At 53.3% G+C, this 22,585-nt stretch overlaps 7 protein-coding genes across 7 annotated transcripts; 2 read left to right on the plus strand and 5 right to left on the minus strand.

The window, feature by feature from the left end:
* Positions 1-744: 744 nt before the first annotated feature.
* On the plus strand, positions 745-1,368 carry BDP81DRAFT_180328 (uncharacterized protein). The gene is made up of 2 exons (XM_060582270.1): positions 745-970; positions 1,046-1,368. Exons 1-2 carry the CDS (start codon positions 911-913, stop codon positions 1,322-1,324), a joined length of 339 nt encoding a protein of 112 aa, XP_060448215.1. The 5' UTR covers positions 745-910; the 3' UTR covers positions 1,325-1,368.
* A 43-nt stretch (positions 1,369-1,411) lies between these two features.
* Positions 1,412-5,206, minus strand: BDP81DRAFT_512696 (isoleucyl-tRNA synthetase; the record flags this gene model as incomplete). The annotated part of the gene is made up of 4 exons (XM_060595801.1): positions 4,803-5,206; positions 4,342-4,695; positions 2,580-4,281; positions 1,412-2,520 (listed from the first exon to the last, which is right to left on the minus strand). Exons 1-4 carry the CDS (start codon positions 4,875-4,877, stop codon positions 1,412-1,414), a joined length of 3,240 nt encoding a protein of 1,079 aa, XP_060448216.1. The 5' UTR covers positions 4,878-5,206.
* Positions 5,207-6,035: 829 nt separating this feature from the next.
* On the plus strand, positions 6,036-7,655 carry BDP81DRAFT_180332 (Mo25-like protein). Its single transcript, XM_060582271.1, has 4 exons — positions 6,036-6,248; positions 6,313-6,370; positions 6,424-6,905; positions 6,973-7,655. The coding sequence occupies exons 1-4, from the start codon at positions 6,144-6,146 to the stop codon at positions 7,456-7,458; spliced, it is 1,131 nt and encodes a 376-aa protein (XP_060448217.1). The 5' UTR covers positions 6,036-6,143; the 3' UTR covers positions 7,459-7,655.
* Positions 7,656-7,800: 145 nt separating this feature from the next.
* On the minus strand, positions 7,801-8,715 carry BDP81DRAFT_447267 (short-chain dehydrogenase/reductase; the record flags this gene model as incomplete). Its single annotated transcript, XM_060592163.1, has 2 exons — positions 7,801-8,381; positions 8,472-8,715. 2 exons carry the CDS (start codon positions 8,713-8,715, stop codon positions 7,801-7,803), a joined length of 825 nt encoding a protein of 274 aa, XP_060448218.1.
* Positions 8,716-9,175: 460 nt separating this feature from the next.
* BDP81DRAFT_313848 (SWIB/MDM2 domain-containing protein) lies at positions 9,176-10,732 on the minus strand (the record flags this gene model as incomplete). Its single annotated transcript, XM_060583935.1, has 3 exons — positions 9,176-9,703; positions 9,758-10,372; positions 10,463-10,732. 3 exons carry the CDS (start codon positions 10,730-10,732, stop codon positions 9,176-9,178), a joined length of 1,413 nt encoding a protein of 470 aa, XP_060448219.1.
* A 1,167-nt stretch (positions 10,733-11,899) lies between these two features.
* Positions 11,900-14,716, minus strand: BDP81DRAFT_180366 (kinase-like domain-containing protein). Its single transcript, XM_060582272.1, has 2 exons — positions 12,337-14,716; positions 11,900-12,288 (listed from the first exon to the last, which is right to left on the minus strand). The coding sequence occupies exons 1-2, from the start codon at positions 14,611-14,613 to the stop codon at positions 11,932-11,934; spliced, it is 2,634 nt and encodes an 877-aa protein (XP_060448220.1). The 5' UTR covers positions 14,614-14,716; the 3' UTR covers positions 11,900-11,931.
* A 1,106-nt stretch (positions 14,717-15,822) lies between these two features.
* On the minus strand, positions 15,823-19,332 carry BDP81DRAFT_180388 (uncharacterized protein). The gene is made up of 4 exons (XM_060582273.1): positions 18,701-19,332; positions 18,590-18,644; positions 18,036-18,542; positions 15,823-17,973 (listed from the first exon to the last, which is right to left on the minus strand). Exons 1-4 carry the CDS (start codon positions 18,865-18,867, stop codon positions 15,916-15,918), a joined length of 2,787 nt encoding a protein of 928 aa, XP_060448221.1. The 5' UTR covers positions 18,868-19,332; the 3' UTR covers positions 15,823-15,915.
* Between the last annotated feature and the right edge of the window lie 3,253 nt (positions 19,333-22,585).

A 22,585-nucleotide genomic window follows, 5' to 3' on the forward strand; every position in this document is an offset into this window, starting at 1 on the left:
AATCGGAATGATGGCGATAAGTAGGTCGTGGCGCTGCCATGTCCACCGCGCGCTGCGGGTCAGGCGCGAAGGAGGCTAAGGTACGAGGTAGCAATTGGCTGGCGAAGGCGACGATGGATGATTCCCAAAATCGAAGTTGACGGGAACAAGGCCGGGTGTCACAATAGGTAGGTAAGGTATATTGTGAACCGTCAGCTGCTTCTTCCAGTTGCAGCAGTCTTGACCAGACACATATGTTTGCAAGTATCAGCAGGTGGTCAAGCCATGGCCACTCCCAACCCCGTCTTTATTTTCTCTTCCTATTCTTTTCTCTCTTCCCGTCTGTTTATTTCGCGTCCTATGGCGGAGCAGTGCGCCGACCAAGGTAGCCGCTGTGGGTACGTTATTGTTGGCTGGGCTGCCATTGATCCTGGTGTCGCGACGCATTGCCGATAGGTCAGTTTGCTCGAACTCGTCCATGGTGTGCCACTGGAGCCCAGAGCTTGTGCCCTGTGCTGCTCCTGTCCCCCGCCACAGCTGATTAGATTTGTGCTCCGTAAGGTACCCTGGGCAAGGTACCTCACCTTAACTTTACCTATCTGTTACCTTAGGCATTGGCACTCTATCTCAAGGTAAGGTAGCTTATGTAGATAACCGAGCCTCCTTGGCTTGAATACATACCTCTTATTCAATGAGCAAACACATTAAGAACGCATTGCTCCAATGGAGGCAACTGGAGTAGGAAGGCCAGTACCTAAGGTAGCACACCCACCACCATCTAAGAATCCTTACCTCGACGATTGTCAGTGTTTGATGAGTAAGGTAGCTTTGGCCGCCATTGTGACGACGAAATTCAATTAGTTGCGCAACAATCACATCTTGCATTGTGCTTCTACCTCCCTTTACCCGAGGCCCATCTCAAGCAGCTGCCATGGTTCGCACACGGCCCATCCAGAAGTTTGCAGCCGCAGTTGGCCAATGTACAGCAGAGGTCAGTCATTCAGTCGTGGCACTCGGTCTAGCTACGGCAATTTCACACCGCGAAAACGTACTGACCAAGTTCTAGACCTCCATGTACGGCAAATGCATCCTTGCCGACTACAACTCTGTCCACAAGGATAAGTGTTTGAAGGAGTTTCTCAGACTGAAGGATTGCTATCTTGTATATCTCACCACTATGCCCCTTCCTACCTCTGCCTTTACCGAGTCTACTACGTCACTAACGCTCGAGTTTTCCATCAAAAGGTCGCTGCCCGCAAGGCAAAATAATCATGGAAGAAGCATAATATACCAATATCTTAATCTCTCGAATCTTGTTGTGATGAATTCACTTTTTTTCTTTTGACTTCCTAGTCTTCGTCACTTTCATCTACTCATGCACCAGTAATATAAGCTACCTAAGGTAGAGCTGCACTCACTGCAGACCTATCATCTAAAGCTCGAGCAGGCGGAGCAAGAACGTCGCATGCTGCACTTCTTGCTCCTCTTCTGCAATCACTCCCTTCTCCTCTCCGCTCGGCACCTCGCCTTCCACCTTGGTAACTTCGTGCTTGTCCACCGGTCTACGGAGTGCCTTCTCAATGACCTTGGTCTGTGAGACAAACACTTCTTCGAGGCCAATGTTGTCAGGGTCGCTAATGACCTTGTATTCCATCTTGATGTCATCCGTCGGCTGCAGCTTGGCCTTCTTTCTGAGACGCTGTACGCGATTGATAATCTCTCTTGCAAGACCCTCGTGTGCCAGTTCCACATGAAGCTCCGCATCCAGGATGGTGAGAACGTCATTGTCCGAGTTCGTCTCCAGATTCTTCGAGGACTCATCCTCCTTCAAGCCTCTTCTCACAACAAGATCCCCTTCCTCCAGCTTGATTCCATCAACAAGAATCACCTTCTTCTCCGAGTATTCCTTGACAGCGTCGCTGCTGAGCGTCGGGAGCGCCTTCTTGACGCGCGCCATGTCCTTCTTGAGCTTCTTGCCTAGCACCGGCCAGTCGGCAGTAACGCTATACTGGACGTTGTACTTGGCCTCGTCGGATGTGAGGACCAGATCTCTGACGTTCATCTCCTCCTTGATGTATGATGAGAGGGATTCGAGATCTTCGAGATACTGGGGGTCGCGATGAATGACCACGAGCGTCTTCAACGGGGTCTTGAGACCGACCGCTCTTCTCTCGCGAGACACTCTGACCAGATCAATAACCCTCTGCATTCTGCCGACTCTGCGCTCGACAACCTCATCGAACAACTCCTGGCGCACCTCAGGGAACGGCAAGAAGTGGACACTGCGCGCGTCTTCTGCCTCGGCCTCCTTGGGGATGAAGGGGCGGAGCTTCTGGTAAATGGTGTCGGTGATGAAGGGAGTGAAGGGAGCAAGGCCGCGGCATAGCGTGAAGATGACCTCGAAGAGGGTGTTGAGCGCATGCTGGGTGTCCTCGACTCCATTCTCACCCTTGAGACGTCTTCGGTTGAGCTTGATGTACCAGTTTGTGGTGTTTTCAATAAGCCCGAGCAGACGCGGAACGACAGTGTAGAGTCGGTAGGCTGGTAGGAAAGGCGCGTTAGCGAGGCTCATGAAGAAAGGTGTAATAATCTCAACGTACCGCTCATCTCCTGGTTAACGAATTGCAGCAAGCTCTGACAACTAGCCAGGATCCACCGATCCATCACATTCTCGTTACTCGACAGGGCCTTTGGGCTCCAAGTGTAATCGATGCCCTCGACCTTCTTGAGCAGCGTCACCTGGCCTTCAAAGAATTTGTAACTGTTCCAGAGAGGTAGCAGGACCTTTTGTACGACCTCCTTGACGCCAGACTCCTTGAATCTCAGTGGTTCAGCACGCACGACAGGCGAGTTGATGAGATAGAGACGGAGGGCGTCGGAACCGTACTTGTCCATGACCAAATCAGGGACTGGGTAGTTCTTGAGGCGCTTCGACATCTTCTTTCCGTCCTCGGCCAGAACTATGCCGTTGACGACGCAGTTCTGGAACGGAATCTTACCGAAGAGATGCGTGCCGAGGACAAGCAGGGTGTAGAACCATCCTCTAGTCTGATCCAAGCCTTCGGCGATGAAGTCACCAGGGAACGACTTCTCGAACTTTTCAACGTTCTCGAAGGGATAGTGCTGGCTGGCGTATGGCATACTGCCAGATTCAAACCAGCAGTCGAACACTTCCTCGATGCGTCTCAGAGTACCCTTGCCCATTTTGCTAGGGATCGTAATATGGTCGATGCTATCTCGGTGAAGATCAGACAAGTCTCCAGTGTAACCACTCAGGTCACGCAACTCCTGCACACTGCCGATACACACTCGCTCTTCCAAGTCATCGCTGACCCATAGTGGGATAGGAGTACCCCAGTAACGGTTTCGTGAGACGTTCCAGTCACGGGCGTTCTCGATCCAGCTGGCGAACCGCCTCTCCTTGACAAAAGAGGGCACCCAATGAGAGCCTTTGATGTTATCCAGCATCTGAGGGATGATCTCGGGAATGCGGACGAACCACGAGGGGACCGCGCGGTAAATAAGAGGGGTGTCGGAACGGTAGCACATGGGATATGAGTGCTTCAGCGTGGAGTCGACCACAATCTTCCCAGTGCCCTTCAGGTGCTTGATGATGTGCTTGTCGGCCTCCTTGACGTGCATACCGGCGAAATCAGAGACGCGGCTGGTGAAGTGACCGCTATCGTCAATAGGGTCAGGAGGCGCCCTGTTCTCAGTGACAATGCCAGCTGCAACGGCGACATTGTAATCATCCTCACCGAAAGCGGGCGCCTGGTGGACGATGCCGGTACCACTGTCATCAGTAATGTAGGTGGCGTTCAGTACCCTGAAGGCAACGTCCTTGTACTCTTCGTAGAAGTAGTTGAAAGGGGGCTCGTACTTCCAGCCAAGCATGGCCTTGCCGCTGATCTTTTCAAGAATCTTGAATTTGGCCTTCTTCACATCCTTGTACAGAGTGCCAAGAAGTTTCTCGAGAAGAATGTACTTCTTGCCTGACTTCTCGTCGAGAATCTTGATGTATTCGAGATCAGGGTGTGTGGCCAGGCCGAGATGCGAAGGCAAGGTCCACGGAGTCGTCGTCCATGCCAGCAGGTGGGTCTCGGGGTCTTCGATCAGGGGGAAGGAGATGACGATCGCAGGGTCGCTGACATCCTGATAGTTCTGGTTGGCCTCGAAGTTGCTCAATGCTGTGGTCAGGGCTGTTGAGTAAGGCATGACACGATGGCCCTGGTAGACAGCGCCTTTGTCGAACAGCTGCTTGAATACCCACCATTCGGACTCCATAAAAGTAGGATCCATGGTCTTCAGGTAACGGGTGTTAGTAATTATCAGTGAGCAAGGTTAAATGGTGCGTGATCTTACCTTGTAGTCGTTGTCAAAGTCGATCCAACGGCCGAGTCTCTCTACAGTATGGCGCCACTCTTGGCTGTAGCGCATGACAATAGATCGGCATTCAGCATTGTAGTTCTTCAGTCCCAACTTCATGACAGCAGCCTTTCCAGAGATGCCCAACTTCTTATCAATCTCGTGCTCGATGGGTAGTCCATGGGTGTCCCAGCCGAAGCGCCTTTCGACGTGGAAGCCCTTCATGGACCAATATCTCGGGATAATGTCCTTGATGGTGGAGGCCAGCAAGTGGCCATAGTGAGGAAGACCGGTGGCGAAGGGAGGGCCATCGTAAAAGGTGTAAAGGGGTTTTCCCTGTGTCAACTCGAGCTGCGCGTGCGATGAATGTCAGTATGGGAACAAACAAACACGAAATGGCATCAACGCAAGCAGAGAGTGCGACTGCTGCGTCTGGAGCCAAAGGAGATACGGCTTACCTGACGCTCGAATGCTTTGATCTCACGCCATCTCTGGAGGACAGCCTCCTCCTCCTTGGGGAAGTCGATAGACATGATGTTGGGCGAAAGGCGACAGAGTCGGAGTCAAGAACCGCGTAAGGGAACGTAGCCTGGTTGCGGTTTGCGGCTCTGCCGAACCAGATATTGTCACACCAAAAACAGTAGTGGATTTGGTCGGCCGGTGTTTCGTCAAGTAGGGGAGGAGGGAGCTGCGCAGGTTCTGGAGATGAACGAAGCCAAAACCTCGAAATACGGCAAATTCGTAGGAAGACCACGAAAAAGCGTCAATGGGTCATGTGAGTCAAAACCCAAGATGCTGAGGATATGGATCTGTGAGTACGTCGGCGACTTGGGGGTTGGAGGGGTACAGTGGGAGAAGTGAGTCAGTGGGGTAATTTTTTCTCAATTGACTTATCGAGCGCGGGGCAATCGACCAAGTCATTTCAGACTCCCGGCACTCACTCACCTTCCCTTACCTTAGTCATCTCAGCATGGACACTTGGGTGAGTACTACCAATAAGGTACCACGTACCTAGGTATTCGTACGAACACTCCGCACAGAGGAACCTAGAATACTTTGAGAGTACCTACATCTCTAAGGTACCTGGGCGTGCTAAGGTAGGTAAGGAATGAGGAGGAGTGCCCAAGCACTGCTTGACTGAGGTGGTCCATTCATACACAGACCTTAGGTACCTTCTAGGTAGGTAGGTTGACCGTACGGGCGTGCTGCTAGGCCTGCCCCAAGACCGTAAGGTACCCAACGGAAGTAACCAAGGAGCCTTGCCTTACCTTAAGGCACCTAGGAGGCGGAGCAACGTGCGATCTCAGTGGAAGGTGCCCTGCAGTCCCCCAGCACCCAAGCAACCACATTCATCACAAGAGCAACGCCTCCAGTTCTCAAGTCTTTCCCGGCGGGATCGTCGTTCACCGTGTAGTAACGTAAACAAGACCCCGACCCAGACTCGGCCCAACATCCCCCATCGGCCTGTCTCCTCTCTGCCTCCCTCACTCAAATTGCGCTCTTCGCCTCGTCTCCAACAGACCACCCATCGCCGCAAAACATACAACCTCCGTCGACGAAGCCCGGCTAGGCTGTCCCACATCGAACGGCTTGAATCTCAGCCCACCGCCCCCTCGGTATCAGCTACCGACCATCGCCAGCGACCCCGTCTCAGGAGCTGCCTGTAGTCGCGATCAGCTTCTGCCTGCACGCTCATCATAATCGAGATCGGAAAAGACACCTATTTGTGGCCTTACAATCAAGTCGCCCGGCAGCCACCACGAAAGATCCATTACTTGGCCCAGCCCACCACCTTCGCCATGTCATTTCTCTTCGGCCGGGCTCGGACAAGGCCTGCCGTTGACCTACCCAAACAAGCCAGAGACCACGTAACGAAGCTCGAAGGTCCAAATGGCGCCGCCAAGGTTGGTTACACCCTTCATCTCTGCCTAGTACTTGCTCGACCTCTAACGTCCATACCTATTACAGGCCGAGGAGCTTGCAAAAGTCCTAAACCAGATGAAGTTTATCTTACAAGGAACCCATGGTACAAGTCTCACCTGCAGCCTCTCTCAAAACCTGCCGTTAACTTCAAGTCAGAGTCCGATAGTAGCCCGGAACAGATATACCAACTGGTCACTGGCTTGATTGAAGAAGACCTGCTCTACTTGCTGGCAGTGAACCTATGGCGTCTGCCCTTCGAGTCCAGAAAAGATACACAGGTTATTTTCTCCTACGTTTTCCGCTTCCGCCCGCCTACAGCGTCTCCGAAAAGCGATCCTCTAGCCCTGTCTTATGTCGTCAACAATCGCCCACAAGTCCTCCTCGAACTGTGCCGCGGCTACGAACACAAAGAGAGTGCAACGCCTGCCGGCTCTGTACTTCGAGAAGTTCTCAAGTCAGAGGCTGCTGCCGCCATCATTCTCTACGACGACAATGAGGAGTCTGGGTCCAGCAACAAGGGCATCAACTTGATTGACAGGGACCGTCGACAGAGCGGCGAGGGCGTCTTCTGGAGATTTTTTGACTGGGTCGACAAGAGCTCCTTTGAAGTAGCCGCGGACGCCTTCACCACATTCAGGGTAAACTCCCTTGCTTCCAGGGGTTAAAGGAGTTCAAAACCGCGTCGCTAACAATCACATCTTGCAGGAACTTCTCACAAAACACAAGGAGCTGGTGCCGAGATACCTCTCTGTAAACTTTGACCTATTCTTCGACAAGTACAACAACATACTTGTGCAGTCAAACAGCTATGTTACCAAGCGACAGTCCATCAAGCTTTTGGGTGAAGTCTTGCTGGACCGGTCGAATTATAGCGTCATGACAGCTTATGTTGACCGTGGAGAGCACCTCAAGATCTGCATGAATCTTTTGAGAGATGATCGCAAGATGGTGCAGTACGAGGGCTTTCATGTCTTCAAGGTCTTTGTGGCCAACCCCCATAAATCCATTGCGGTCCAAAAGATATTGCTCATGAACCGGGAAAAATTGCTTACATTCCTTTCTCACTTCTTGGAGGATAGAACTGATGACGAGCAATTCATCGACGAGAGGGAATTCTTGATCAAGCAGATCAGGAATATGCCATCGAACCCAGTGCCGCCTCAGAGACATGGCATGCCAGGCGGTGGTTAGGTCGACGCCAGGCAAACGGGTCATATTGCCTCAGGGCCTAATTGTAATGCAGTAGGCATATGACTTGCGTTACCGAGTCCTCCTCATTGAACGGGCCTACATTGCATTCGTCGTTGGGTTGTTATTAGCAGTGGGATGGAAGGGTTGGGAGATGCAACGTTGGGATCTGCATTTGCGCGGCGTTTGAGGTGGGGTTTCCAAAGACAAGGAAGACATCAGGCATTAGGTCCTTCGTGAATGTATTGCTCTTCATCGATCGACAAACGATAGCGAGAAGCGGCTTCTTCTTTCTGCTTTGATCACAGATAAAGTGTTCCATTCAATGACACTAAGCTTGCTGTACTACTGCTTGGCCATCCATGCCTGTGCCTTATCCTTGTAGTCATCACGCCACCTACTTAGGGGTGGGCGACCTTCGACGATATCCCCGACACTCCACATCATCCTCTTGCGGTCCATCTCTTCGGTTACCTCGTTGTCGGGGCAGAGAATGTGGAATAGCCCTTCCGTCATCTTCTTCTCCATATAGTCGGCCACTTCCTCCGGTGTCCAGGCAGCCGCCGGCTTCTCCCTGCCCGGGGCAGCACCTGCGAGGCCTGTGAACGTCCAGCCCGGCACTAGGAGGTGCACAGATGTGGCCGTATCTCTCAAGTCGAACGACAGGTGCTCTGCTAGGGACTTGACAGCCGCCTTGCTGGCATTGTAGGCTGGGTTTCCCGGCGGGTTTGTGATACCTTGCTTGGAGCCCGTGATGACAATGGCCGACTTGGAAGACTGTCCACTGCCGACGAGGGGTAGCAGGCTGCTGATTCCGTTGATGACGCCGTATAAGTTGGTGTCCAAGATCCTGCGGAAGCTCTCTGCTTCCAGCCATGTTGACTTGCCACCGATGCCGGCGTTGAGAACCAACAGATCGATGCGTCCTATAGTAGCAATTAGCACATATTATGTAGCAGCTCGCGAGAGACGTGGTGACGACTGAGACAGGTAAATGGAGGAAAAGGAGATCGTACCTCCAAGGGACGTATTCACTTCCGTCTTGAGCTTCTCCCAATCCTGAAGGAGGCTCACATCCAACTCGAATGTGGCGGAGGACTCCCCGAGGGTTTCCTTTGTCGCCTGAAGAAGTTTGGCATCTCGATCAACTACGAGAACCTTCATTCCATGACCGATGCACTTCTTGGCGATGGCCAACCCGATGCCAGATGCACCGCCGGTGATGACGGCCGTATTACCGGGGACAAAGATGGATGCCATTGCTTAATCTTGAGAATATTTGATGTTAACACGTTGTATGTGAAGAAGCGCAGTCAAGGTTATCCTCTCATAGCCGGCTCAGAAAGTAATTTGTAGGTCATTGATATATATCTGCTTCATGAGCACGTTGGCCACCGGACGCCGCCACGGGGCCGGTAGGTGTCGTTTGCGGGGAAACCTCCGCAGCGGATTTTAGCACTATCGCCGCCGGGCCCCTCCATTGATGTCACGCAACGGACGGCGTTCGAAGTCTAGGTAGACTTGGTCAATCTTCGTTCATCCATTCCCACTAAGGCCGGTAATCCATTACACTTTGAAAACAATACAGTATGATATCGCATACCATTACAAGCCAGCCTCAACCCTTGACGCCCCTCTTTTTCAGCCAGAGTCCATATGGGGGGAGAGAACGCCCCGCACAATTGAGAATAATCCAACACGCGCAAACCATCACGTTGCATCACCTAGACGCTTGAGGAGCTTGCTTGGCCAGCATGACGCTGACGCTTTCGCGCGCGTTGGATGTCGTCCAAACGCTATCCTTGCCGCCTCGTCGCCAGTCGTCGCCCGTGGCATCCTCGCCGCCTCCTCTTGTTGCTTCACCCATGATGATCTCAAGATCCCGCTTCTGTGAACTCATCCAATTCCTCACAAAGTTGGTGGGGTCTTGACTCATTGATGTGAAGAATGAGTGCTTCGCCTTGGAGCTCGCGACGGCTGCGATCAGCGTAGCTAGCTGTTCGTCCATGGCAACAACCTCCTTGAGGGCGCTTGCATACGCAGGAGTGGTAACAAAAGGCACCAGCTTGGCCCGCAAGGGATCATCTACCGCCACACGCACATCGTAGATGGTGGGCTGAGCGTCTCTGTGGAAATCCTCATCAACCCGTACGGTGTATGGTAAGCTGACTGGTGGCAGAGGCTGCAGATGCGGCTGGATGTAATCATTCAAGTTAGGAATGATTCCAGTATCGCTGCCGTTGACAATCTAGACAATAGGTTAGACGCCGAACATTGTTCCTGGGTTGAGGTTACAACAAACCTTTTTAAGGAGCTCATCACAACGGAAGTTGCGCTTCTCCTCGTCTTCCTGGAGACCCATCATTTTGATGTACTCCCAAATAGCGAGGACGACCTCTTGACGGGAAGCCTCAGTCATATCCACGACATCGGCCAGCTCAGGGCTGAGCAGATATCGCTCAGGATCCTCCTGGCGGTGGAAATTGATAGTGATGTTCATATTCTCGTCCCCGCTCCGCTTGAAGGTGAACTCGTCGAAGTCTGCACTTGCCGCTGCGCTTTGCGAAGCAGGCTTCTTCCACTCCACGGTCTGGTCGGATGCAGCCCTCGAGCGGGTACGGTCGAAATCAACGTTCAGCGCTTTGAAGAAATGCGAAAGCCGATGTTTCTGGCTCGCGGGTGCAGAACTTTGTCTCCTTGAACCAGCCGTGCCGTCCTCCTGTGCAGAATCCGTCTTCTGGTCAGTCTCCCCTGACGCGTCGTCCAGTCCGTCCTCGAGTAGTCGTCCCTCGATCTTGACCCTGTAAGAAGGCTCGGCGCTGGGGGTGAAGTCGAAGCTATCGACGCTGAGACCACTTCCTTGCCATGCCTGATCCTCGACGGTGTTGCTGATCCAGATGCGAAGAGTTTTGTAGTGCTGTAATGCGAGAATTAGCAATGCTGTCGCGCGGAGCCGGGAGAGGAGTCAATGGCTCCCAGTCGAGTCGCATCGCGTCTAGTGACTAACCTTTGCGTTTCGACCAACTGTCTCGACAATGTCGAGTCGCTTGCGCGTCATTGCTGCGTCCAGGCGACGCTCAAAGTCGCGCAAATCCTTGTATCTCTGAGCGACCTCGGTATCCGTGATGCATTCGTCGACACCGTCAGGCAATGTCTTGTCGGTCGGCTTTCGGCTGCGACGCTTGGCAAGCTCGCTCGTGAGGGCCTGGCCTGGAGGATGGTGCTGCGCCATGGCGGCCTGGTTCATGGCTGCTTGACCATGGTGGGCCGGAGGCATGATGGGACCTTTGGGCGGCATTGTTAGCACAACTGTCGTCGTGTCGAGCACTTTGGGACTTGTCGCGCAACAGTAGAGCAAGGGGAAAAAGGTGTCCGAGGTCTCAAAAGGCTAAGGTAAAGAAGGAACGGGCATACCGATGCCGCCTCTCCGTTGATTTGGGGCATGTGGAGCCCGCTGGGGAACCTGTGGTGCGCCAGCATGGGCGGCGTATTGGCGGTACTGGGGCTGCATCTTCGACGATGTCTTTTGATAAGATGCGCGCAAAGCAAGAAACAACCAGATTTTTTTCCCACTGAGAAACGAAAATCAAAGATGATGCTGCCAAATGTGAGAGGTCGCGTCGGTTCTCAAACGCGCGTGTGCATGAGTGAACGACGGGCGGCGAAGGCGCAGGGTCAGGCGCAAGGCAGCATCTATGCCCGTCATAATTGGCCAGCAGCTGCAGCAGCCCCTGTACTGGCCCCACATTACCTGAGTGTTGTCCGAGCCGCTCCAGCAGAAGGACATCTGGTACTAACAGCCCATACCGCACTACCATGTCAAAAACGCTCACGCAAAAAGGACAATCACAATAAGACTGTCTGTATTCATGTCGTAACAACGAATGCCTCCCGTCACCTTCCATCTCTCTTATAAGCCACAGGTATGTACCTTATACTAATACTCACTGCACTGCTGGCTTCAAATGTGGCTTTCTAGGATAACCGTCAATAAGGTCTGGGGCTGATACCGATTGGTCTACTACTTAAGTCAAATCCGCTTCCTTACGCTCACCTGCGTGAGGCAGTAATATCCATCACTCTGTTTGCGTCAAGGTCATTAGACATTGAGAAGAGCACACGCATAATGATGCTTCTCAAATCCCGTGGGTCTATTTTCTCCGAGGACCTATTAAACCCCTAAAAACCCCCAGCGAGGCAGCGAAGAACTCAATCCCCACCTTATGAATGCTTCCATCGAGTGTAAAGCTGCAAAACTTCCCTGCCAAAGGGGTCAAGTTGTCGAAGAGTGCATAGCCGATGATACGCCGCGCTCCCGAATGCTTCCTCCCGAACCATATTTCGTTGCATTACAAACTTCTAATAAGTTTCTCGCGCTCACTCTCTATCAGAGAGCCGCGATTTTCGTCTAAACCCCCACTCTCCTTAGGATTCGTGATGGCCCTATAGCTCCAGTCGTCGTAAGCCTCGTGCTAATCAGAATTGTTGGCCGAGGCCATTCTTGGACTGTCTTTTGCTAAATCGGTTTCGCTTGGTGGTCGAAGCTGCATCGTCCAGACTGGCCTGGCTTTTGCTGAGATGGTTCCGACCGGAGCGGTCGCTGACGCTGAAGCTGTCAGGGTAAACGCCCCGTCCACCCAGAGTGCTGGCCGGGCTCGACACTGTGGACGACATATCGAAACCGTTGTCGCCGGCATAAGAGCCCGAGAGATTTTGAGACAAGGCCAATTCCTTGGCTCTCTCCAGGGACTCTATCCAGTCGCTGGCCGTGGTGCCGTTCTCTGAAGAGCTAGAGCTCCCCTTAGGCTCCTCAAATGTGTAGTGGACGCCGCCCTGTCGGATTTTAGATGAGCGGCGAGACTTCTTGTCCAGGATACTTACTGCATCGACACACCATATAGTCTGCCCCTTTACGTCAAGCTGCGTCCTCCAGGTGCATTCGGGTGCAAGTAGTGAAATCTCTTGCTTGGCACGCTTCTCTTCTCCACCGGCCGGTGCCAGCAGTATGCGACCGCTCGACGTTACCATTACCAACCTCTGTCTCTTCTTAGTTGTACTTCCGCCAAAGAACCTCGATAATTTCTTGTGTCCCTCGGCGTGCTCACCGCCTTTACCGTGGCCACTCGGCAGGGGGCTCGAGACAACCATCAGGTCGCCAAGTTTGAGAATCCTCTCGTTATTCTTCGTTAAGACTGGAGACCACTCAATATCCAGCTGGGTTGGGGGAGGATGCTCTGTGATGATTCTGGCCGGCCGAGCACTGCCATTCAGGGCCGAACTTTGCGGCTGGGAGCTCCTGGGCGGTGCAGGAGGGTTCGGACTGTTGCTCACGCCATTAAGTTGAATCACAGTCGGATCCTGCGGCGTAGGGTTGTAAGGTCGAAGCCGTGGGGCTTTGGTCCTCCATAGGCCTTTGCCAAATGGCTGCCCGTCGAAGAACTCGTGGTTTTTGATGTGCTCGACAGTGAGACGACGCGCTGGGTCAAGAACCAAGCATCGCTCCACTAAATCACGTGCTGCTGGTGGAAAGCCGGTAGGAAAGTCGTACTCCAGGTTGACAATCTTCTGAAAGGTGAGATATTCCGTTGCGGCCTTGAAAGGCGGACGACCTGCTAATAGCTGGTATACTATGCATCCAAAAGCCCATAGATCGCTCGCTTTGCAGGCGTTCTTGCTGGTCAGGAGTTCGGGGCTGACATACTCGGCGGTACCCACGAATGAAGCCGCCCGATTGTCGTCTTCTGCCTCGCTGCGAGCACTCTCTGGCAATCCCCGCGCGCTTTCGCCGGCGTTCTGCGCCTCTCTCGGGTCTTTGAGTAGCTTGGCCGTGCCGAAATCTGTAATCTTCACATGCATGTGGTCGTCCAAGAGGACATTCTCTGGTTTGAGATCGCGGTGGATGACTCCTCTTGAATGCATGTAGTCGATGGCGTCCAGTATTTGGGCGCTGTAGAACCTCGTACACTCCAGATCAAAGGAGCCAGTCTTCTTCAATACTCCAAGCAGTTCGCCGCCGTTGCAAAGGTCAAGAACGTAGTACAGAGACATTTCGTCCTGGAACGTGTAGTAAAGGCGTACGATTCCCGGGTGCTCGGTAAGGCGGTTCAAGGTGTTCTTCTCAATGTTGACGTACTTGATCTTCTTCTCCTTGATGATGTGCTTCTTCTCAAGGACTTTGATGGCGTACTCCTTGAGAGTTTGTCGATCAGTGGCTAGATAGACCGTACTGTACGACCCCTCTCCGAGCACGCGGCCAAAGGCGAAGTCTCTAACTCCCTTTTTGACATGTCGAATAACTGTCTTGCCGTTCGAATCTGTTTCCCTGCGCACGCCTACAGCGGCACCGCGGTCCTTCCACTCTTCGCTGCTGGTTGGTAGCGGTGCCTCTGGGCCATAAGGATCTTGCGGGCCTACTGGCGCTGCTGTTGCCGAAACATATCCACCACCCATGCCTTTCGAGCTCCTCCGTGGGGGCAAGGATCCGGAGCCAGGAGGCAGCTGGGATTGACGAGCTGGATTGGCTGGCGCCCTGTAGCTCGGCTCCCTCGTTGGTGTTGAGCTGCTTGGGTAGCCCTGGGCGTGGTTCGAGTCTTGCCGTGCGAGCAATCCGTAGGCAGAATGCCGCGACCGGTCGCTGTGGGCTTGCGGTTGATGAAGCGGGTGTCCTTCCTCGGTTGCCACGGGCTGATGGCTATATAGTGCGGATACAGGCCGCGCCGTTGGTGATACGGAAGATCGGTTCCCTGGAGCTCTATCGAGTTCGGAGTATGGGGAGACGGGCTGTCTGTAGACGTCTGCTCGCATTGCCGCACTGGGGCTCGTTCGGCGGGGTTCGGCATGGCTTGGTGAGCCATCGTAAGCGGGTGACGGCCCCTCGGAGGATTGTGTGTGGGATATAGGAGACAGTAAGTTGTCTGACGTGGGAGCAGACCCGAACGGACTCGTGGATGGCTGTGTGGTCGGGTCGTCGAGGGGCGCTAGACGGGTATGAGCATCAAGTTGATACTGCTGCTGACGTTTATGGTCATGGTCTGGTTGCTGTTCGGTCGATGATGGGGTGTCGGCGTCTTGAGGGTCGCTTGGAGAGGCATCGGCGTCATCTGGATTGGCTATTCGTAGTCCCCCGAGGGCCCTCGATAGACTGAGGTCCCCATTCATGATTCGTGTTCAAGTCGGAGGCGGGCTGGTAGGAGGGGAAGGAGGGGAAAGAAGAGGGGGAGACAAGCTGGGAATAAAGGCGACAGAATGACGATGGGGAAAAAATGATATGGACAAGAGTGAAGGTGACGTGGTGGTGAAGATGAGGTACGAGTCGGGTGTGGGTGTGGCTCGGAATGCCTCTTGGGATGGCCAGGTGAGGCGAGTTAAGGAACGACGCGGCGCAGCACAACAAAAAGCGGATGCAAGACGATTGAGGTCGTCAGTCCAGTGCCGGGGAAGGTCAGGCAAGGGTAAGAGTGGAAAGCATTGGAGTCCACATCGGCCACCACGCAACGTCCTGTCAAGGCAGTGCAGTGCAGTGCAGTGAAGACAATTGCTGATTCGGATAAGACGAGACGACGACGGGAGGTGGTGAGGAAGATCTGATTCTGCAGGACGGGAGTTGGTGCTGAGGAAGGTAAGGTAAAGGTAAGGTCGGGTGGCACACTTGCCCGGGTCTCTCCACAATCCACCCACCCGAAAAGGGCACTTACCTTTCCTCCACTTGCCTTACGTACCTCCCTCACTCTACGCAGTACGCTTATTAGCTAAGGTACCTACCGTCAGACATCTCCCTTCAAGAGGCATGGGGTATTATTGGCGGTAACACTCTCAGTGGCAGACCTAATGAGTTGCAGCCCAAGGGCGGGCATATTCAACAGTAAAATGTTCATGGTTTCCTATTTTCTAGATGATGTAAAACCAAAATGTTGTCTATTGACACTGGGCAGGTTTCTACCCGGGAGCTCCTTCTTCCCTTTGTCATCCTGAGGTACATTAATAGCAGGAAAGACCGACGGAAGGTGAGGTGGTCAACACTACTCCGAACACAGACCTAGGTACTTTCCGTAATACGGATACCTTCCATTGGATGAGGAAGCCTAATGTACCTAGCCAGTACCAATGGAATGCCCGGCGTTCGGGCAAGAGGTCGGGTGGCAGGCAGGCCCCTTTTCTCCCCGGGCCTACTCGCGCCCACTTAGGTCCACTTTAATATGCCCGGGGCGGGCTTTCAAGAATCGACCTCCCAGAGCGTTGGGTAAGGGGCACGTTGTTGTAGTAGAAACACCTTGACATCTCGATTTGAATGAACCTCACAGCTCCTCATAAATTAATGGTTATCATATCTGTCGCTTGCCTACTTATACATTGCATAAAAATCTGGGTATCTAGCCATGCTACCTGCCTTCGTCCAAAACACCAAGTACACAAAAAACTCCGACTTCAGAACCTTGGTGTTATTATTTTTTTCCAAAATGATTATCGGCTCTCGATGGCAATGGTGAAGAGTTCGTCGACGAACGTCGGTACATCATTTATTCTTTCCGCCTCAACATTCGAACTCTGCATGCCGCCGCCAGCATGAACGTTGGTTCTCACCTCAGCCACCTGTAGTGTTCGCATCTCAATGGCACTGCCGTTCGCACTAGGACCGCGACCGTCGTCATTTACGGCCACCGTCTGGTCACCGCCAATGCTGCCGGCCATGTTTCCGGGGTTATCGCTGGCTCTTCTGCCTAGCATCGTCGGTGTTCTTCGGTTGGAAACACCCACATCGTGAGACCCGGTGTGGGACATTTCGTCGGCTTTGTGAATCTCGACACGGATCTCTTCTGACACCATGATGCCCCCAAACGGCGAGGACTGGTTTGCTGCCTCGTTGTTCGAGTACGTGGGAGGCGGCCCATCGAAGCTCGAAGTGCCCGGTGACATGGGGTCACTGTCTCGTCGACCTGTCCAGAGTTTGAGGGTCGAGCTTGATGCATTCGAATTCGTCCTCGATGAAGAGCGTCCAAGAGCTGTGGGGATCGGATTCCCTTCCGAGTCAGCGGGGTGCGACAGGCCGAAGCGACCAAGGTTACGAAGACGCGACGGGAAGCGGAACTTCCTGTCTTTGGCCATGGCCGGACTAGGCTTTTCGAGCGGCACAGATTGGACGACCGGTGCCAGCTCGCGATGCACCGACTGAGTAAAGGCAAGATGCCGCGATGCGTCTCGACCGACAAGTTGATGGACCTTGAAAAAGTTCAACGGAACAAAATCGCACTTGGGGCTGGAGAATATGACGTGAATCGGGATAACCAAGCGGAAAGCGATCAAGCTTGTCGGTTGTAATGCCGAGCCTTCGCCTGCGCCTGCAGGTAGAGTGACCACGGTGCTGGTGAGAATGGCCTCATTGAAGATCGGATCGTCGATCCAAGTTCTCAACGCGTCGAGACTTTCGGTCAACTGCGTTGCAAAGAGCATCTCTCGCGTGCCCAGGTTGCTCATAGAAGCAATCCTTCTACTCACGCCGAGCGTTGTTAGCCGGTCCAGCTGCTGGAGAAAGTTCAGATGCCAGGGCTCGACTCGGTCGATGGGCAGTTGCACGCTGGGTAGTAGGTGTCGGGCCCCCTTGCGAACAGCAACGTCGAACCCATAACTACCTACTCGAGCGCGAATGCCAAAGAAGCCCACATGTACGCCGGGCTCAAGCTGGTTGTTGTCGTTGACGTACGAAGCCATGTTCTGTAGCTTCGTTGCCAGGTCCCTCGACTGGATCTGCATGCTAGACGCGATGATGTTGCTCACCTGGCGGAGCTCTGCGAAACGGTAGCCGGCAGCCTCGAGTCTCTCAATCTCTCGATCAGTCTGCACTCGGCGCACCAAGAACATGAGAGAACCCCGCCCGAATTCGTGAGCCTTGCGGCGGCCGATTCCCTTTTCCGCAAGATCGTCACTGTTACTAGTAGCTTCGACCTTCCTTAGGGAGCCGTCGGGTCTCAGAATGGTGTCGACATCTTGTTGGCTGCTCGTCTCATGTCCAGGACGCTCTCCACTCGCACCCGTCGGCAAGATCTCGTCCCACAAGAGTCCAACAGATGTCAGATGCTCCTTCATCTTCTCTGCGAGACCAGCAGCCGCAACGCAAAAGAGCTCGCGGAAAATAACGTCGTAATTCTCTATCAACTCGCCATACTCGTTGATCAGTTGGATGCCGGCGCGGGAGTCACGGTCGCGGCCACGCCTTGGGAGGTGAGCAAGGTGGTTTGTCATTCCCCCAATAAGGGTCGAGATACCAGACCAATTCCGCGACGCCTGGAACATCCACAAGAATAAGGGGTGGGCGATGCTAAAGTTGTCGCTAGGATTTTTCTCGAGGAATGTGTCGGTGATCTTCTCTGTAGGAATCAGACCATCGGGGTTGACAAGAATGCGGTTGTGTTTGTCGAAGACCGCAGCTGCGAGAACGACCTGCTGAGCCTTGCTGGCATAGCGCCTCATGATACGGGCAGTGTAAATGGCTGTTCCGCCCATGACGAAGCAGGCACCGATGGACTAGTCAAATGGTCAGCACTTCGGACTCTCTATCAAAATGGATATGGAAGACATCGTCTCACCAAACAAATAACGACAATTACGGTGGTGTTGCGGGATAGCTCGTTGCTTCCAACGTTGAGACGAACGAGTTGATACTCGGTACCTGTGGCAGCACACCAATGCATTCCAGAGACTGCCCCAGCCAAGACGACAGAGCAAGCAGCTCGTTTCCACCAGGATGTCGTCCAGGCTGCGCGGAAGACGAAGAAGAGGGCGAGAGCCACTATGCTAGCAGCGACCGCGATGAGTGCCGCACCAACAACATTTATCGGGTTGTAGATGCAGATGTAGTTGTCGATGGAGTTATTTCCGAGATAATGCATTCCGCAGATTGCAGCACCAGCCAAAACACCTCCGATGCAGACTCGCCACCAAGAAACGGTATTGTTGATACCGACGGCAACAAATGCAGCGAGAAGTACGGCAATAGGGACGAAGAAAGACAAGGCTGTGAAGCCGCTCGAATATGCAATTTGCAACTCTGGTTCTCCGTTGGCCAAGTCAATGGCTCTATTTCCGATGAAGTGCTGGAGGCGTGTTAGACGTGGCGAGCTGTTGAGGGCAAGAGACGTACCATGCACCAGATTGCAATACCGCCCATCGTCACCGCAGCGCTGACCAGGAGCAGGCTGTTTATTCTAGTGTAAGCCAAGAGTTACGGGGTGAATTCGTGAACGGTGCGTACTGGTTGAATTTGCCCTTGGGTGAAGTTCGTCTGTTGAGAAGTTCAAGCGTGGAAGCGGCGCCGATCAAGCTCACGGCGAAGCTGAGAGTGATGAAGCCGCCATTGAAGGCTCTTGGAACCACCTGTCCGTAGTACTCTGCGAACAAGTCCTCGGTCGTTGCGGGCATCTTGACAGCAACATGAGAGAAAGTCCACCTAATATCGTGTCGTTCTGGAATGTCTCTCTTTGACCTCGACGGTCAACCGGCGGCTCACTGATATACTTCTCAACTCGCGTGGTAGGCCGGGGAATGAGAAGACCGTTGACCAAGCTAAGAGGGAATATGGTTGCGTGCTTCCTGTGAACGGCTTGGGGCCCGTTGAAGACATATATCAAGGGTGTCAGGGTAAGACAAGAAATGGCGGTACAAGACTGGCGGATGCTCCAGGCGCGACAACGGGCAATCCTCGCAACGCATCCCCACTGACACGGAGTGTAGTTCTCATGAAGGACTAGCTTGGGGTCATGTTTCCCACCTTTCTTCTCTTCTTCACCCTTACTGGGCACGAAGACCAGCAGCTATTCCTGGGCCTCCAGCTTGGAGGACGAGGCTAGACTCGGCCGGTGTACCTATGCCACGCTTGGCCAAGGGCCGGGTGTTCCTGGCTGGTCTGAGCTGATCGACCTCGAGTGGATCGAGAAGCGGTGGTTCGTCGGTAGAGGGCAGCCTAGCCGATCAAGATCAGAACAAGCCTCTTTCTAGTCTACTCCAAAAGTTGGCGAACAACGTTGGTTGTTATTTAGCTCGGACCTTCGATCTCGGTCACCTGCTTTTCGTGACGACCTACCTTAGTGTGCGATGAGCTATTTGTCGTAGCGGGTCGGGAGGGGTGTGGCCCTCCTCGAAATTGGCCGCTCTTTTGCTCCAAAGAGAAATCATTGCTCGACTGTGTTCCGTGACGACCGTCTTGACTTGGACGGTGAGTTTGAAACCAGAGACAGAAGTTTAACCTATGCGAATCTCCACTTGAATACCATGAGACATGGAAGAAGAAACGGCACTTCAGCCACTTCTGGCTAGCCCAACGTAGGGATTGGCAAGCCTTTCAGCTAGCTGGTCGCCACATGGAACATGTCGTAGACACGCATGAAGAGACGCCTTCCAAGTTCCAACATCAGTACCGGGACCAAGTACCCCGCCACTACCAATGTACGGAGTATACATCATTGGACTGTTGGACTTCGAGACGTCGAGACGACGGTGGCCAGCGGCATGAGAGACACTGCAGGGTCAAGGGAGGAATTTGGCGGTCCACTCCTCGCCCTTGATTGAGGAGAAATCCAGCGTCTTGTTCAACCGAGGTGACTTTCACGAGTATTCCTTTGCCTGGGAGGCGCCGACTAAACCGATTAGTCTCTACTGCACGGCTCGGCGAGTTCGAGTCAACGGTTGGCTCGGGAAACTTAGCTTGGGCGCGGTTCTAGGCCGCACGACCAGCCCCAAGGCGAGAAGCACGCAAGAAAACACATTTTGTACCTCCCGCCTAACAATAAACCAAAAGCCACACTTCGGGAGGCATTCCCGCAAGAACACAACTTCCGTCGACTCTGAATCTTTCCAGAGCAATCAGGCTTTGCGCATGCCGCCGACGGTCGTTGGGATGATCTAGACGGGAGATGGCAGGATGATCTGCACTCATCCCTGCGGACGGAAACCAGGGGAGGGGGCCCGGGCGATGCGAGGTCGGAACTGGAGAGTATCATCCGGCTGTGAGCTTTCTGAAGAGTCCCGCGATAGAAGCTCATTCGCTAAACCGAGACGTAATGTATGGGCATCAATACGGTACTCTGCGGGTGGGATTCGCTTATCCAACTCATGTTTCTTTTTTTCCATCGAGCAGCATGAGGCTTCAGCTAAGCCCACACACCCGGAAGAGCGCGTTTGTGCAGCTACTTTATACGAGTCGCCAATCTCTCAGCCAACCATCGTACTGCGTTAGCTGCGCTTCCCCGACACGTCAAGTGTTAGCTTCGATCCATATCGTTTCAACGGGGGGGTAGCCACATAGCCTAGGTAGGCCAGTTTTGAATCCCAGTCCCCTTTCAAGTCCAACAACTCGAATATTTGCGAGTCGTCTGTGACTTGGTTTCGTCACTGGGGTCGCGAAGTTTACATCTGCCTTAGGGTCTTTCTTGCTTAGTCTGACAGGAAGAGGCGGCCGCCGAAGGCTTGACGGTATCGATTTTTTGGTAACACACGGGTTCCGCATCGACTTGGATTACACCAAACTTGCACTAGTGAGCGCCATGGATGCAAATATGGCCCACCGTCACCGCTCACCCCCCCTCTTGAACAACACACAGGGCTATTCGACTGAGCGTCCAGTAACCTAACCTACGCAGCACGACAATAACGCAGTAGATGGTGATGAGAGTGCAAGGGGTGCATCGTCAGCTTGGCATCTACATACGCCATGCCGCTACGGATACATAGTTTCTTCGACCCTGAACCTTGTTGTGACCCTAGCTCCGGGGAAACACCAGAACTTCGGAAGGGTAGAGGTAAGGGAGCGGGAGTCCGCGAGCAACGATTCGTTTGAGCCTACAGAACTACGCTTGCTTAGATGAAGAAGGACGTCCGAATTCTGTCGCTCCGCTAAACATCCCTGCAAGTCAACTTCTGCTACTTGACTCGAAGTGGCCTCGTTCTCTCTCACTTCTGCTGACGATCGAAGTGAAATTGTCCTCTGGATGCAGAAAATCTGCCGTTGAAGACCCTTCTTGAGAGCATCATCAGACGCAGCAGTTCATCCCAACCTTGACCATTCAGAGGAGACATTCGCCGCTCAGATTTCCATCGTTCAGGTTCCGCCGAACCTTGGTCTTTGTTCTAATGACATTACACGGGCTAATAGGTCCTAGCCAGTGATCCTCTTTGGCCGATGTGGCCGACACGGAGCCGGAGCGAAGGAAGACGTAGGGGGAGAGAGAAAAGAAAAGGCCATGGCGGATGACACGACGTGACGACGTATTACAGAGTCCACTAAAGAGGCATGCTGATTCCAATGTCTTGGTTGGCGGTTCAGCTGCAGTTGGGCAAAAGGTAGTACTACCAGCATACTGGGCGGCAGGCCGCATGCTTCTCGTCAGGACCCCCTTGCGTCACTCTTCCGTGTTCTCCATTTCTGTCTGTCACTTCTCCATTTACCACTTTGACCTCGCTTATTCACCCCTACTTATAAGATGCTGATCGATGTTTCCAAGAGGAGCGACCACCCACCGGATACCTACTACGTACAAGGTATCCATGGAATGCTCATCCAACGCCCGGCTCTGACGCGCCGTGCCATGTTACGACCATTCCGAAATTGACTGACTTTCCATGTTGGCAACAAGTTGGATTGTTTGTCGTAGTGACCGAACTCGACAATCGCAAAAGTAGTTAGGGTTTGCTTACTTTCTTCGGCTAACCAGCCGGTGAGCATACGCCACTAAGCCTGGAGACTACTAGTAGTTAAAACGTGGATTTGATGCCCCCCTTCTGCCATGTGGTTGTTACAATTAGTCGGCCGGTACATTTCCTGACCCTGAGGGAATCTATCGACCTTCGACGTTTTGGACTGCCAGCGGGTCCCCTTTCCAGATGTGATCGCGCTAGATCTGAGGGAAGCTGACGGAATGGGCAAGGGCGGAACTTTGTTGGTGTTGCGTGTGCACAGGGCTTTCTCTTCTAGCTTCTTCTAGTTGAAAGGTACTCACCATGACAAGTGGCATCTAGTCGAATTGGGATGATAACCAACCAGATCTGGAGATTGCCGAACTGGAGGCGTGAAGCCTACGAGCGACTGATGTTCGGAGCGGTTCAGAGGCATAATAGTCTTCCGCCAGCCATCGGATCCGATTCT

The sequence above is a fragment of the Colletotrichum phormii genome, assembly GCF_030913505.1.
Source record: "Colletotrichum phormii strain CBS 102054 chromosome Unknown BDP81scaffold_5, whole genome shotgun sequence".
Taxonomy (NCBI): Eukaryota; Fungi; Ascomycota; class Sordariomycetes; order Glomerellales; family Glomerellaceae; genus Colletotrichum; species Colletotrichum phormii.

What these genes read in the sequence shown, in the direction of transcription:
- BDP81DRAFT_180328 (XM_060582270.1), top strand. Translation starts at nt 911, where the DNA reads ATGGTTCGCACACGGCCCATCCAGAAGTTTGCAGCCGCAGTTGGCCAA. An exon ending in TTGGCCAATGTACAGCAGAG is followed by an intron (nt 971 to 1,045) that starts GTCAGTCATTCA and finishes ACCAAGTTCTAG; the next exon opens with ACCTCCATGTACGGCAAATG.
- BDP81DRAFT_180332 (XM_060582271.1), top strand. Translation starts at nt 6,144, where the DNA reads ATGTCATTTCTCTTCGGCCGGGCTCGGACAAGGCCTGCCGTTGACCTA. An exon ending in GTCCAAATGGCGCCGCCAAG is followed by an intron (nt 6,249 to 6,312) that starts GTTGGTTACACC and finishes TACCTATTACAG; the next exon opens with GCCGAGGAGCTTGCAAAAGT. An exon ending in ACGCCTTCACCACATTCAGG is followed by an intron (nt 6,906 to 6,972) that starts GTAAACTCCCTT and finishes CACATCTTGCAG; the next exon opens with GAACTTCTCACAAAACACAA.
- BDP81DRAFT_180366 (XM_060582272.1), bottom strand. Translation starts at nt 14,613, where the DNA reads ATGAATGGGGACCTCAGTCTATCGAGGGCCCTCGGGGGACTACGAATA. An exon ending in CTATATGGTGTGTCGATGCA is followed by an intron (nt 12,289 to 12,336) that starts GTAAGTATCCTG and finishes AAAATCCGACAG; the next exon opens with GGCGGCGTCCACTACACATT.
- BDP81DRAFT_180388 (XM_060582273.1), bottom strand. Translation starts at nt 18,867, where the DNA reads ATGCCCGCAACGACCGAGGACTTGTTCGCAGAGTACTACGGACAGGTG. An exon ending in CCCAAGGGCAAATTCAACCA is followed by an intron (nt 18,645 to 18,700) that starts GTACGCACCGTT and finishes TAGAATAAACAG; the next exon opens with CCTGCTCCTGGTCAGCGCTG. An exon ending in TAATTGTCGTTATTTGTTTG is followed by an intron (nt 17,974 to 18,035) that starts GTGAGACGATGT and finishes CCATTTGACTAG; the next exon opens with TCCATCGGTGCCTGCTTCGT.